A 15,827-nucleotide genomic window follows, 5' to 3' on the forward strand; every position below is an offset into this window, starting at 1 on the left:
TTGGAAGGACCCATGCAACTCCCAAGTGCCCTTTTGGGATCTCAGTGGGAGTAGTGGAAGAGCCATCATGGAGTGGGGTGCCATCATGGAATGCCTGGAAGAAAAGGCCGTCTCTCTCGAAGGCCTTCAGTGAAGACCTCTTTCTGTGTGGGGCCCATGGTGTACCTTCCCTCTCTTCTGGTCCTTGGTCACAGAGAAATGGGCTTTCCTAGCAGATTGAGTTGCTTAAGGACTTTGTGCTGGGTATAGCAGGACCACTTGGGGAGGTTTGAGAGCAGCTGCTTCATGGCAGGGGCCTGCTTTTATGCACAAAGCATGGTCCCCTTAGAGCAGGTTCGCTGATGCCCTGGAGTTCTAGAAGCGTGACTAGGCCTGAGCTGGAAGAGTGCACATATCTGAGTGGCAGGTAGCATCTTGGTGGAGGAGCTCCAAACTGAGGTCCAGAGCATGTGTCCTCATTGATTAAGAACTGACTACAGAGCTGGAGAAATTTATTGTTGAGGACATCTGAGGGGGCTACAATTCCAGTAAAGAGCAGCAAAATACTTACTCAAGATTTTAAAAGGAACCTTTGGGGCACCTGGGTGGCTCGGTTGGTTAAGTGTCTGCCTGAGATCAAACCCTGCGTTGGTGTCCCTGCTCCCTGCTCCCCACAAGGAGTCTGTTTCTCCCTCCCCCTCTCTCTCTGCCACTCCCCCTGCTTGTGCTCAGTCTCTTGTTCTCTCTCTGGGTCAAATAAATTTTTTAAAAATCTTTATAAAAAATAAAAATAAAAGAAAGCTTTAAAAAAAACCTTAAATTCATTAGTTTAAAAATGTAATAGGAAAACTGTAAACAGTAATGATCAGTACTGAGAACAAAGTGATTTTCCAAAGGAATATCTCATAACGCTGAGGAAAAATTCAAAGAGATGGAAATCAGAAATGAATAAATAAAATCTGAGGTCAGGTCCAGACCTATCTTGCAGGTATCATGAGGAAAAAAGGAGAAAAGATCAGAAGTGATAATTGAACTAATGCAGAATTTACTTGAGCTGAAAAAAAGTCATGCCTTTGATTCACAAGGCCTTCTAGTCCCAGCGAGAATTAGCTGAATAGACGCTAACCTAAACATACATAAACCTCTTTGACTTTCAGGGATTAAGAAAAAATTATCAGAATTCCAGATAGAAACTACCAGTTCCTTCTAGAAAATGGGACAGAGTAGCATTGAACATTGAATCTAATATATAACCCGCAAAGCTGAAAGAACTGTCAGTCTGTCTTTCTCTCTCTCTTTCTTAGAACCCTGCTTCCCATCACATATGTAAGCAGATGTCAGATTGATTGAAGTTCTAAATTGATTTAAGGTCTAAATATAAAAACAAAATGATAAAGAATTGAGGAGACAATCTAGAGGAATTGTATAAATTTGGGCATTGGTAGACTACCTGAGGTGGAGATCAGACCCACAAACCCTAGAAGAAATGAGGTGTCACTTTATTTAAAAAAAAAAAAGGTTTGTTTATCAAAAGACAAAGTAAAACCACATACGGACAATAGGCTGTAAAAAGCATCTGTAACATCAGAGTTTTTCAAGGAGTTCATGCCTCTGATATATAGAGAGTGCCTACAAATTGAGAAGAAGACAAGCAGTCCAATTGTAAAACAGACAAAAGGAGAGGAAGGAGAAGTTCATGGAAGAGGAAATAAAAATGACTCTGGATTTCACTATGAGCCAGGGAACACTGTTAGTTCTGGACCATATTGAGAGACCTTTATTTATCCATCAAGTAGACAAAAACTAAAAATCAATCAGGTAGACAAAAGTTTGTATGAAATCGTATATAAGAAATGTAGTCACACTCTTTGATAAATTTTAGGTTGTATCTTGTGTGATTACTAAATCAATTCAAAACAGTCTGTTTAAAGGCTGTGACTGCTGCCTACCTGGTTTCAAAATTTCAGAAAACCATCAATGTATTTAGTGAGTAAGTTTCTCATTTTTGAAAAATACAGTTGGATGATGAAAAGTAGATTAGCAGATTAGAATAGCAGATTAACCATGGATTCAAGGTTCTAGCATATTTTTTTTCCTTAGCTGGAAAGGAGACTTCTCACACTTGTGAGTCATCTAGTTTTATTATCTAGCTTTCTTAGTGTCCATAAAGGTCTGACCTCCTGAATCAGTTTGGATGGTTGTCTCATCCTAACAGAAAAAGACTCCATAACTCAAACTGTCTTAAAAGATAAAAAAGAAATATTTCAATCTCATGAAGAAGCAGCTCATGGCACGACTGGCAGAGAAGGTAGTTAATTCACACTGTCTCCATGATTCTCTCTAGTTTTCCCTACTTTGCCCTTTCCCTCTGGCAGATTTATCTTCCACTCCCTGCTGACTGTAAGATGGCTGCCAGCAGCAGGGGCATGGCCTTCCTTGTTCATGTTCAGAGACAACCCAGATACTTCTGTAAAGCCCTTCCCATTTGTGTGAGTAGAACAACTTAGGTTACCTGTCTCTCCTAGAACAGTAACAAGGCACTGACTCTCATATAGTTGGCTATGTGAATGGCCCAGAAGGGACATGACTGGCTTCCATGACAGAGCCCTTCGCTGTACTGTGGATGGGGCCAGCTTCCCATGACCTGGGCTGCAGGGGAGGAGGTACACGGAGCACTGGGGTTCTATCAGGGATGGGGAATGGGTGCTGGCAGTCAACTATCCAGGTCCAGTGCTACCACACCCTGCAGAGAGCCGAACATAGAAATGGTCACTCCCATTGTACAGACTCTCAATATGTCTCACAGTGAGTCATTCTACTGGTTTTCTAGTGCCACTGTAGCAAATGACAAACTTTCAGTGGCTTGAAACAACACAAATTGATTATATTGCAGTTCTGGAGCTCAGAAGTTCAAAATCAGTCTCAGTGTGGTAAAATCAGGATGTTGGCAGGTTCCTTCTGGAGGAATACATTCTGCAGTCAAATGCTCCGCCACTGAGCTATACCCCCTGGAGGAACACGTTCTGGAGAATCCATTTTTTTGCCTTGTCCAGCTTCTAGAGCTGCCTGCATTCCCCGGCTTGTGGCCCTTCATTACATCACCTTTTATCCCTTTGTTTCCATCTTCTCATTGCCTTCTGTTTCTGATCCTCCTGTCTCCTTATGGATCCTCATGATTACATTGGGACCACCCAGATAATTCAGGATAATCTCTCCCCCCTCACACCTTAATTTAATCATGCTTGCTAAATCCTATTTGCCAGGTAAGGTAAGGTACTCAAAGCTTCTGGGGGTTAGGGTATGGACATCTTTGGGGGAGTCACTATTCAGCTGATGAGTTGCCTCCTGTATTCCCTTCTGTGCCTCACACCTCATCTCACATGTGTCTGCTGTGTTCCTCTCTTCATCTGCATTGCGAATGAGAAATGCAGCAATTTAAACCATTGAATATTAGATTTTGGAGACAGTTGCAGGAATAAAAGCACATATAATTTCATTTGTGTCCTAAAAGTTTTTGTTTGGAATTTCAAATTTAATCTAATTTTGCCTAGGTAAAGTAATATGACTCCATCAGTTGATCCAGAATCTCTTTTCACAGAATATACTGCTGTTGTAAAAGCCCTTCAAAACAGTATTTTAAGTGCTGTTTCCAAATGGAATTTACACTTTTGCCCTTATCACTGTATTAAATATCATGTTTGAGAGCTTTTTTGTGTTTTTTTTTGCAAAGTGGATTTGCTTCTGGATCTAAAACTAATGCCTTTAACAGTATTTTTTCACCAGGATGGAGAGGAATTAGTGTATCTTCTAGACTAAGTTTTCTTACCACTTGAAGAATCTGGTAGAACAAATATCCATGGGAGAACGAAAAGACAGTAGCTCTTACACCCTGTATACTATGTTGACAACAACAGCATAAGCCTGACCAAAGCTGTACATCTTGGTGCATCATTTTAGCTGAAAATGTGTTCAGCGAAGTATGATTTAGTCCTTAGTAATTCATATTTGTATGAGATAAAAGTACTTCAACATACATTAGAGAAAACAAAGTGTTGATGTTAAAATTTAAGTAGTTGCCATTTTTTACCTGTTCTGTAAACACATTAATTGACATTAAAACCCATAAAAGCCCATTTGGGAATGGAAAAGAAAGTTTGAGGTGGTATCAGCTTTTTTGAATGATATCGTATTTATTTGTATGATAACCCTTAGTTACACTTTGACTGAGTCTGAATGCGCCCTTTAATAATGATCCATGGGCTGTAGGTTTCCTGAAATTGTATTTCATGGGGTGAACAGTTAGAAAAAGTGAATCCCACAAATTGACAACCCTAGAGGAGTTTATATGTTACACAAATACATTTGTTTTTTGACTACCACTCCAGTACTTTCTGTGTCTAGACTCTACCCAGGCGGTGCAGGCTGCCCCCAGCTGTGTTGGAGAATCATGACAGGGTCATTCAATGGCCTCAGGCATCCCCACCAGAATGGTGTTTGCATCCTCTCATTTCCCACCTAGTTTGTGGTGCCCCCTTTAGCTTGACCCTGACAGTGGACAGGTCTCAGTATGAGCTGTCAGTGAGAAGAAACCAGATGTTGGGGAGGGTTGATGGGAAGGGTTAAGTGTCAGCTTGTATCATGCAGTTTCCTGCACCCTGGCAGTGCAGGCCTGGGCCAAGCTGGTATGTCTCTTTCACCGACCAAGGCTTCCTCATGTGCCCAAGAAGTGAAAACCAATTTTTGAGTTTGCCACCAGAATCACCTAATACTAAATAATAGTTGAAAATTACAGCTTGATTGTAGTGGGTGGAAATGGACCTTTCTCTGTGCTTAATTCTTACATATGCTTTTACTGTTCATTTTCATGAAAGAGAAAGATATGAGGAAATTTGGATTATCAGTTTGTTTTCACTCATCAGTCAGTACAGACATAAACACCTGTCAAAACATACAGCTGTTTTTGGAAAGTAGCCTTTTACAAAGGGAATAGGGACTAAGACTAAGGAAAGCATTGTTCTATCAAGAGAAGTTGTTTTCCATTTATGGCATGATGGGAAATCCGTCTCATGTGATCTATTTGGATAACAGAGCTCACTTTTAATTTTTTTTAAACTTACTTTGATTTTTATTTATTTTTTTTATTTTTTTATTTTTTTACTTTGATTTTTAAATTGAACTATAGTTGACACACAATGTTGTAGTAGTCTCAGATATACAACATAGGATTTGACAAGTCTGTATGTTATGCTGTGCTCACTGTACTGTACCATCAACCATATTCCCTATGCTGTGCCTTTCATCCTGCAACTTATTAATTTCGTAACTGGAAGCCTGTTATCTCCCACTGTGCTTCACACATTTTGCCTGTCCACCCACTGCCTCCTCTTTGGCAACCACCAGTTTGTTCACTGTATTTATGGGTCTGTTTTTGTTTTTCTGTATGTTCAGAGCACTTTTTAAAAGAATTTGGTGCCTTTAAATATATTTCTTTATTTACATTATTTTAGCTACCTAATTGCCATGTTACCCAATTAGTTATCTAATGACTTCAAAACTTGGTGGTTTAAAACAACAACCCTTGGGTGCCTGGGTGGCTCAGTGGGTTAAAGCCTCTGCCTTCGGCTCAGGTCACGATCCCAGGGTCCTAGGATCGAGCCCTGCATCGGGATCTCTGCTCCACGGAGAGCCTGCTTCCTCCTCTCTCTCTGCCTGCCTCTTTGCCTACTTGTGATCTCTGTCTGTCAAATAAATAAATAAAATCTTTAAAAAAAAAAACAAAACCCTTTTGTCATATTTCATATACCTTTTGGGTAAAAATACCATATACCTTTTGGGCAGGATCCTGTGGGGCAATCCTTGTGCTTAATAGGGCATTAGCTGAGGTCAGTGGGTGGTGGCCTTTAGCTGGCAGCTGGTTAGTCTAGAGGGTTCAGGATGGCTGTATGCACATGCCTGTTACTTTGATGGGTGTAGTTGGAAGGTGAGGCTTAACTGGGCCTCACACTTCTATGCAGTCTCTGTAACAGGGTTGTTGGACTTCTTTCCTGGCCAGTCAGAGCTCCGATAGCAAATGTTCCAAGAGATAGGAAGTGGTAACTATCAGTCTTTTGTACCTGGGCCTGAAACTGGCACAGATCTCTTCCACCCTATTCCACTGGTTAACATAGTCACAGAGCCCTTGTGAATCAAAGGGAAGGGGGAGTCATAGAATTTGTGATCATTTTTTTAAATTTGCTGCATATGTACATATGTACATTTTTTTTTTTTGGCCTGTGGGGAAAATGGAAGTTATTGATCCAAGACTCACAAGTTATTGAGCCATAAAAGAGACATTGGACTTAATCCAACCTCCATACTTTACAGATTAAAAAAAAAATATATATATATATATGTATATACACTTATGCATATGTATCAGTTACTATATAGATATACATATATGTATCAGAAAAAATGAGTAAAATTTTATTTTTCTGCAGAAGATAGTTGACACATCAAAAGGATGAAATTTTTTAAAAAATAATTTCTATAAGACAGCTCATCTCACAGTATCACAGTACCTTTGATAAGCGACACAGACTTAATAGCTAAGGCATGAAGAGAAAAATTATTATTATTATTTTTTATTTTTTTAAAGATTTTTATTTATTTATTTGACAGAGATCACAAGCAGGCAGAAGCAGGCAGAGAGAGAGGAAGGGAAGCAGGCCTCTGCTGAGCAGAGAGCCCGATGTGGGGCTCGATCCCAGGACCCCGGGATCATGACCCGAGCCGAAGGCAGAGGCTCAACCCACTGAGCCACCCAGGCGCCCCGAAGAGAAAAATTATTATAAACGTAATCTTCCATTAATTTTCCCTAGAGATTGCTATTTGGATATCTGCTTTCAAACTGTCCTTGGTAATTACTGAAATAACTATTTTGTATTATTCATATCTTATCATTTGTTGTAAAAAATATTCACAGTAGGTAGAATTTTAGTGATATTTGAGTTATACATTTTTGACACTTAAAAAAATAATAGTGAAATTTACAAAAATGAAGCAAAATGATACATGTATTGTAATTGGAGGAAACCTTTAATTCTATGGGGAGATGAGAGCAGAAATCCACCTTAAATATGTGAGCATGAATTATTTTATTTCTTTGTGCTCTTAAAACCTTCTAAAATTTTAAAATTTTGTAAATATATCGGTTAAGTTCAATCTGAGATTCTGAATATGAAATTCAGATCAAGATTCTTCTCATAAAATACCCTCCAAAGATTTTGACACTCCTCCGTCAAGTGTCACTTAGACTCATGAATCAAATGATGCTTTCCAATATTGTGGCTCAAAAAAAATCTACTGAACTTTCAAATCTCTGTGACCATAGAGTGAGTGCTGAATTTAGAATCCAAAGGTAATCATAGTATAAATTCACACAGTATATAAATTCACTGACACAATTTTTTCTATGATTTTGCAAATAGAAGTTAAAGTATTTTCGTTGAGAAAATTTCACAGCCTCCCTCTCTGCAATAATCTAGTGTTTTTCCTGTTAAAATAACTGAGTTGGGGAGAGGTTAGCTGGTGAATTGGGAAATTGGTGAGTATGGGTCCTGGAGCCTGTTGTGCTTTGAGCAGTGCTGGTGTCTAGCTTGCCTTCAAGTTGATGGTAACCAGAGTCCTTTAAAATTAAACAAGTCTTCAGTTTCACCGGGTGTTCTTGAATGTCAAAGAGGCCCACTCAGAGGTGGTAATGGCTTTCTTCCAGACTGTTGGTGGTGGTGTGGGGCAAGAGAGGGTGCCGGAGCTGGATGGTGGCTGTCCCACAGAGCAAGACAAAAACCATTCCAACAGCAGCACCTTGTCGGACCGAAGACTCAGCAACTCCAGCCTTTGTAGCATTGAAGAAGAGCACCGAACTGTGTATGAAATGGTGCAGCGGATTCTCTTGTCAACTCGAGGTTATGTCAACTTTGTGAACGAAGTCTTTCGTCAGGTTAGTGTGTGTGTGTGTGTGTGTGTGTGTTGTGAGTTCATGAAATTGAAGAGGGTTTTGTTCTTTTTTTCTTTATGTTCAGTTAGCCACTATATATTACATCATTAGTTTTTGATGTAGTGTTCAGTAATTCATTAGGATAATACCCAGTGCTCATCACAACACGTGCCCTCCTTAATAATCATCTCCCTGTTACCCCCTTTCCCCAAGCCCCTTCCCTCTAAAACCATCAATTTTGTTCTTGTTCTTTTGCTCACAGTACTGCAAGAAATACTGTTGATGAGTTGGGCTACATTACAGGACTGAATCACGATTCCTCTAATCCTGCTTTTAACTTGTCATGTGGAGTGTTGCAATTTTGTGTGTGATTCTTTAAGATTTTGTTTTTATAAAATTCCCACATATAGAGGGTAAATTCTATATATGAGCAAATAATCCCCAAAATACCCTCTTGTGTCCATAAGAAACTGGAAACCCAGAGGTAGGTGGGAAAAAAGCCCTTCCTGGATACTCATCAACAATTGAACATGGCAAAGCAGAGCCCCAGGCTGGTGTTGTCCCAAAGGCCCAAGGGAGCTCTAGAGAGGCTCTGCAGATGGTTGTACTTTCTCTGCAAACACACATGGCATGCATATATGATAGAAGTATTTATGACATAAGAGGAAAAAGAGAACAAGGGGAAAGCAAGGGCTGACACTGATACAGCACCCTGATGGGACACTGTGGTGGGTGGGGAAGTGCAAACAAGAAAGTGGGTGCAAGTGAGGAAGAAGATTGCAGAGATAGATCGGAGGCTGTACAACACTTAGCAGCCCTGAGCAACAGCTGGGGCTGGCTTCACCCCCAGGGGACATTGGGCATTGTCTGGAGACACTTTTGGTTGTCACAACTGGGGAGATGGCAGTGCTACTGGCATCTAGTGAGTAGTACCCAGTGATTATCCTACAGATACAGGACAGGGGCTTCACTGTGCCATGACAGAGAACATCAGGCCCCAAATGTCAGTAGTGCTGCTGTGGAGAAACTCTGACAGAGGAAGCAGAACCTGCGGTGCAGCAAAGACAGCAGCTCTGTGATGTGGAGTGGAGCCACTGGTCACCTCATCTTGGTACTGGTGCCCAGGGGGACAGAGCCTGGCTCCTTTGTGGGCGTGTGCATGTAATGGGGAATAGGGGCACCTGCACAGAGGGTGAGGCCCCTGAATGGCAGGGAGCCGTGGTTGCTGGGGAGAAGGGGAGGAGCCCTGTGCATAGGAAGGGTTTTTTGCGGAGGGGGAAGACTTCTAGATACTGATTAACCCTTTCACTTCTGAGACTGTCATTAAGGAAAAATCAACCAAGAATGAAAGTCCCAGTGTAATCCATAGCAATCTGGAGGTTTTACCATATTTTGTATTTTATTGAATAAAAATGTTTGACTTAAGAAAATATTAGTTTGGGGTACCTGGGTGGCTCAGTGGGTTAAACCTCTGCCTTCGGCTCAGGTCATGATCTCAGGGTCCTGGGATCAAGCCTTGCATCAGGCTCTCTGCTCGGCAGGGAGACTGCTTCCCCCTCTCTCTCTGCCTGCCTCTCTGCCTACTTCTGATCTCTCTGTCAAATAAATAAATAAAAATCTTTAAGAAAAAAAAAATTAGTTTAAGCTTCAGTGAAAATTCCCTCATAAAATATTTTTCTGCTTCTAGGCCTCAGCACTACCTTGGTTCTTCTTACTCCCTAACTGTGTCTTCTCTGTCTTATTTCTTGGGCCCTTTTTTATTTGACCCCAGATTCCGAGAGTTGACCAAGTTCTGGGCTTGAGCCTCTTCTTCTGTAACACCACACTTGCCTGCTTAGGGCCTTCATCTATTTGTGTAGAGCCAGCAGCCATGTGGCATGAGACTCCCAGTCAAGCCTTTTGTCTGGACCTTGCTTCTTGTTTCCACACTTGCCTTTTGAAATGCCAACTGGTGATCTTGTCTGACATTCTAGTGGTGTCTTACTGATAATGAAGCCAGAGCTTAGCTTATTTTCTTCCCTAACAACAGCTTCTAACAACCACTTCTTTAACAGGACTTGTGTTCTTGTGTGCTTGTTAATTTTAGCCTTCCCGTTATCCTTGTCTCCTGCTCCTCCTTTGAGCCATCACTGAGCAAGATATGCAGGGGACTTTCTCACTCCCACTCCTTCCATTTCCTTTGACCATGGTTAGCAGCATGCTCCCTGGAGCCCCACACCTGCTATGTCATCGCTTTCTAACCTGCACTGTTTATGTCATGCTGCCAAAACATTCTTTTATAATAATCATGATTTTAAAATCTACCCTATTCTCCCCATTAATGTTGCCCTGTTGTGTTCCTGTTGTATGCACCGGAAGGTACTTGGTAACCATTTAATTTGAGTTGAAATCATCAAGGTCCTAGAGGGCATATAATTGAGAATAGAGGTCATATATTTTATAAAGAACCAGATAATGATATTTCAGGCTTTGTTGATCACGTGGGCTCTGTTGCAGCTCTTCAGCTCTGCTTTCATAATGAGAAAGGAGCTCTGGATAGCACATAACAAAAAAACTTGGCTGTGTTCCCGAAGAACTTTATAGAAGTCACTTGGCAGGCTGGATTTGGATGACAGGCCAGAGTTTGCAGACCCTGATCTGTAGGAGCGTTTTAAGCTCTTGGATTCCAGTGCTTACTATAAGACTAGATATGATTGACAAAGCTTATAAATTTTGCACCCGAGATACATGCTAATGTGGTTTTACTTTCATTGTATAAATGGCTAATTTATCATACGGACAGTTTTGTCTGCATCCATTATTGGCAAGAATGTGCTCTAAATTCTGTGTTCTACTTAGTCCTAACTCCAGTCTAAATTCAGTACTGAAGTAGCTTGGGCCACAGATGTTAACTGCAGACTACTTACTACCAAACTTCTGAGACATCTTTGTGCTGTGAAGCAAAAAACATTTTATGCTAAGTAGAGATACTTGAAGGGGCATGGGTTTTAACATTGTATTCTATTGCCCTCTTGTGGTCAGTGATGAATTTTTCTTTCTGGATGGCATAATGTAATTTCTTTCCAATTTTAAAGTATTCAGAGACTATTTAATATTTTAGGCCTAAAGGCCATTAAAGTTTAAAATGTACATTCAGGAAGCACATGTTCTCCGTGGGGAGGTAAAATTGTATGCACCAGAGAACAGTGCATGATGGCAGAGGATCAGATGTCGACTGTGTGAACATGAAAATAAATGCTGATGAGGGACCCCGGGGCGAAGAGGCTCGTGGCAGGGGCTAATTGTGCAAGTCTTCTAGGGCTGCATGGTTTAGTGGGTTGCAGGCAATGGAAATAGATGGTAGCTGAAGGGAGACAAAGTTCAGTGGCGCTCAGGGCAGCCTCAGTTTACTGCTGCCCCCCAGCAGGCAGGCTAGCAGTGAGTGGTAGAGGCTTCAGGTGGCCGGTTCTGGTCTTGGGGTCACTCTGCTGCAAACTTGTCTTCTTGCCAGTATTTTTTGGACTACTTTTTGTAACCATTTGTAGGTCATGAAATCAACTTATCAAAAACCAGTATTTTGAGGTGCATGGGTGACTCCGGTGGTTAAGCATCTGCCTTCGGCTCACGTTGTGATCCCAGGTTCTGGGATCGAGCCCCATGTTGGGCTCTCTGCTCAGCAAGGAGTCTGCTTCTCCCTCACCCTCTCCCCTTGCTTGTGCTCTCTCAAATGAATAAATAAATAAAATCTTTTTTTTTTAAAGGGCCAGTAATTTTTTTTAAATAATGAAATAGAATAAAATAGACTAAAACATTTCAGAGTGCACTGCATGTTCTAAGGATTAGTATTTCTTTGTGAAACTTTTAAAACAACATCTATTTATGTTTATACTGTATATAAATGCATATATGCTTCTCTAACATGTCTTCCTTAGTTCTGAATCTGAAAAGTTCCAAGCACTGCTCAACAGGTTATTTGTTGTTCTGTTTATTGTTGGTTTTGTTTTAAAGAATATTTTATTTTTTTTTTTAAGATTTTTTTTTTAATTTATTCATTTGACAGAGAGAGAGAGAGAGATCACAAGTAGGCAGAGAGGCAGGCAGAGAGAGGAGGAAGCAGGCTCACCGCCGAGCAGAGAGCCCGATGCGGGGCTCAATCCCAGTACCCTGAGATCATGACCTGAGCCAAAGGCAGAGGCTTAACCCACTGAGCCACCCAGACGCCCCAGAATATTTTATTTTTAAAAAAGTAAATGTTCATTAGATAAACAGTCTTAAGCAAATCACTCAAATCACTCAAAATACTATCATTAAGCAAGCAGTGTTCATGTTAAAAGAGTATCATTCCAGGTATTTCTATACGTTTATATTTGCCTGCTGGCCTGGCTAGCTAGATAAGCAGATAAGAGCCTGGCGGTGAGGAGGTGGGTAAGGCAGGATATAAACAGAGAGCAGCCTAGCAGACAGATGGGAAGGCTTACAGATGAGCTGATACATAAACAAACTGGCAGGCAGGTATAGAAGATCAGACAGGTGATGTAGATGGGCCAGCTGGCAGAGGTGGAAGTGAGCAGGGAGGTGTAAGATGGACAGGTACGTAGGTGCAGACAGACAGACAGAGAATTTGGCAGGCAGTTAAAGATGGACAGGCAGCCAGCCAGCCATGGACGGGTGAAGGTAAAACCAGATAGAGGTTGACTGAGGTGAAGGCAGAGGCAAGGCGAGGGTATGTGGAAGTGCCAGAGTAGGGGTGAGGGACTGACAGAACACTTTATGACAATGGAATCTTTAATTCTTAATAATTTTTTCATGCATTTTTAATGAAGAGGTCTGAGTTTCATTTTATTTGAGTTTAAAAGAAAATAAAGAGAAACAGAGTTGTAGAAATTCAAATAAACATTCCTTTACCACAAGAAATATTAATTACTAAAATATTTCTCTATAATGAGAAAATTATAGTCACATTAAGGTGGTGGAATCAGTTTTTGTCCCCATGGTATAATTTTAGATAGCACTTATTTGATTTCTTAAGAAATCGGAAGAAATTATCAATCTTGTATTTCCTTCAGCCTCCTCTCCCCATCCACTTATTTCATTATGTTATAAATTGATAGCCTAAATTTGCCATTATTTGCAGTCAGTTTGGAATCCTAATGTGCAGAGTTGTTTAGTCTTGGTTCTGAATTTAGGTAGACTCTTTCCTTTGGTGTCCTCAGTCTAACATGCTTGCTTTGATTCACTTCTTGGATGGCCTCGTTTTGTCATCAAGTGGGTGTTTTCAAGAAGATGTCTTGAGGCTCTAGTCCCTGAGTCCTTTTGTGATGAGGAATGTTTTCCTTTTGCCTTTCCACATGAACAGCAGTTTAGGTGGGTATAATAATTTCAGGTCACCCTTTCTTCCAATTAGGAATTTGTAAGTCAAAACTTTTCTAAAGTTTTCAGTATGAGTACATTCAACATATTTAAAGTAATAGAAGACAAGCTTGGAAATGTTTCCAGGAAACAAGAAATTGTAACAAATGACTAAGCAGATTTGAATAATAAGAAAATAGAACTTTAGAAATGAAAAAATGTAATAATTGAAATAGTAAAGGAAAACCTCAGTGAGTGAGTTTAATAGCAGGTTAGGTACAGCTGAGGACAGAATAAACAGAATGACAGATCTGAAGAAATTATCTTGAGTGTCCCTCAGAGAGACAAAGATGAAAAATACAAAAGGTTGAGACATGGAGAATATGGTGAGAAGGTAGGAAGCATGTGTTCTGCTCTCCTCTGTCCTTCTATTTTTTATCTGCTATTCTGCAAGTTACTGAGTATATCCTACTGACTGCGGATTGGTCTGGTTTTTTTTTTTTCTTTTTCAAAGGCTCTCAGTATTTTATACACACACACACACACACACACACACACACTCATATATATGTATATATTTGAGGCAACATTATTAGTTTCAGTTATAGATTCACAAATGTATGTTCCTTTGAATCTTTCATCAGTAAGAATTTTTCCTCTTTATCTCTAGTAATTTTTTTGGCGGGGGGGGGCCCTCAAAGTCAGTCTTGCCTATTCTTAATAGAGCTCTACCAGTTTTCTTTTAGTTAGTGTTTCCATGGTGTATCTCTTTCTGACTTTTTACTTTCAATTTCTTTTCTCCATATCTATGTTTTGGATGTCTCTTATAAATGGCACATAGTCTTTTTAATAGTTTTTAAAATTGTACGTAATAATTTCTATCTTTTGATTGGAGCATTATTCCCTTTACAGTTGACATAACAACTACTCTAATTATGTTTAAGTTCACTATCTTACTTTCTGATTTCTAATTGTATTGAATTCTGTCAGACTTGTTGTTTTTAGTATCCCATTTTTTTCCTCTAGCTTAGTATTTTTATACTCATTTGTAATATTTTAATTGTTAACATCCCTAACTTAAAATCTAGCATTAATTTTAACTTTTACCCTGTGAGTATGCACTCCAGTTCCATTTATTCCTTCTCAGTTCCTATGCCCCTGCTATGTACAGTTTTGTCTTGACTCACAATGCAGTTGTGTGCTGATAAAACCATCATAAGTTGAAAATACCATAAGTCAAAAATGCATTTAATACACCTAACCTACCGGGGCGCCTGGGTGGCTCAGTGGGTTAAAGCCTCTGCCTTCAGGTCAGGTCATGATCCCAGGGTCCTGGGATCGAGCCCCGCGTCGGGCTCTCTGCTCAGCAGGGAGCCTGCTTCCCCCTTCCTCTCTGCCTGCCTCTCTGCCTACTTGTGATCTCTGTCTGTCAAACAAATAAATAAAATCTTAAAAAAAAAAAAATACACCTAACCTACCAAACATGATAGCTTAGCCTCACCTACTCTGAACATGCTCAGAACACTTACTCTAGCCTGCAAGTTGGGCAAAATCATCTAACACAAAGCCTAGCTTATAATAAGTGTTAAATATCTCATGTAATTTATTGGATACTGTACTGGAAGTGAAAAACAGTATGTGAAAAACAGTATGGTTATGTCGGTACAAAATGGTTGTAAGTTTATCAGTTATTTATCCTTATGATCCCAGGGCTGACTGGGAGCTGTAGCCACTGTCACCGCCTAGCACCACAAGAGAGTGTCATACTACATATTCCTAACTCAGGAAAAATCATAATTCAAAGTACAGTTTCTACTGAATGTACATTACTCTCACACTGTCCTAAAGTTGAAAACTTCTAAGTTGGACCATCGTAAGTTGAGGACGACCTGTATTTGAATTCCATTATGAATATATATATAAATATATTTCTTTCATAACTGTTATTTTACACAGTTTTATTTTTATTCATATATACACATTTTATTCATTTAGATTTATCCAAATAATTACCCTTTTATTGCATTTTCATCTCTTCCTGAATCTCTGATCCAGGATTATTTTTCTTCTGCCCAAAGAATCACTTTTAGTATTTCCCTTAAGTCAGATCTCCTGGTAAAAGTTTTTCTCATTTCTGTGTCTGAAAATTTCTCTATTTTGCTTTTCTTTTTGTAGTGCAGTTTTTCTGGATACTGAATTCTACGTGGACAACTGTGTTCTCTTTGTACATTGAATATTTGTTGCATTGTTTCTTTGAGAAATCATGTGAGGTCATGTGGTTGCCCTTTGGAGGAAATATCTCTTTTTTCCTCTGGAACTTATAAGATTTCTGATTGTTCTTGGTTTTCACCTGTTTTACGGTAATGTACTCTGTATTTACCCTGTTTGTGATTTTTTTTTTTTTAAGATTTTATTTATTTGTCAGAGAGAGAGGGAGAGAGAGCGAGCACAGGCGGACAGAATGGCAGGCAGAGGCAGAGGGAGAAGCAGGCTCCCCGCCAAGCAAGGAGCCCGATGTGAGACTCGATCCCAGGACGCTGGG

At 40.0% G+C, this 15,827-nt stretch overlaps 1 protein-coding gene across 7 annotated transcripts in view; it reads left to right on the forward strand.

Annotated features, from left to right (window-relative positions):
* The window catches only part of RALGAPA2 (Ral GTPase activating protein catalytic subunit alpha 2), a 320,063-nt gene that overhangs the window by 81,715 nt on the left and 222,521 nt on the right, over positions 1–15,827 (forward strand). For all 7 annotated transcript variants that reach the window (XM_047743681.1, XM_047743679.1, XM_047743680.1 and 4 more), the window contains one exon: positions 7,733–7,960. In XM_047743681.1, coding sequence (XP_047599637.1) covers positions 7,733–7,960 — 228 coding nt within the window. The remainder of the gene's footprint in view (positions 1–7,732; positions 7,961–15,827) is intronic.

This window comes from Lutra lutra, chromosome 9 (assembly GCF_902655055.1).
Source record: "Lutra lutra chromosome 9, mLutLut1.2, whole genome shotgun sequence".
Taxonomy (NCBI): domain Eukaryota; kingdom Metazoa; phylum Chordata; class Mammalia; order Carnivora; family Mustelidae; genus Lutra; species Lutra lutra.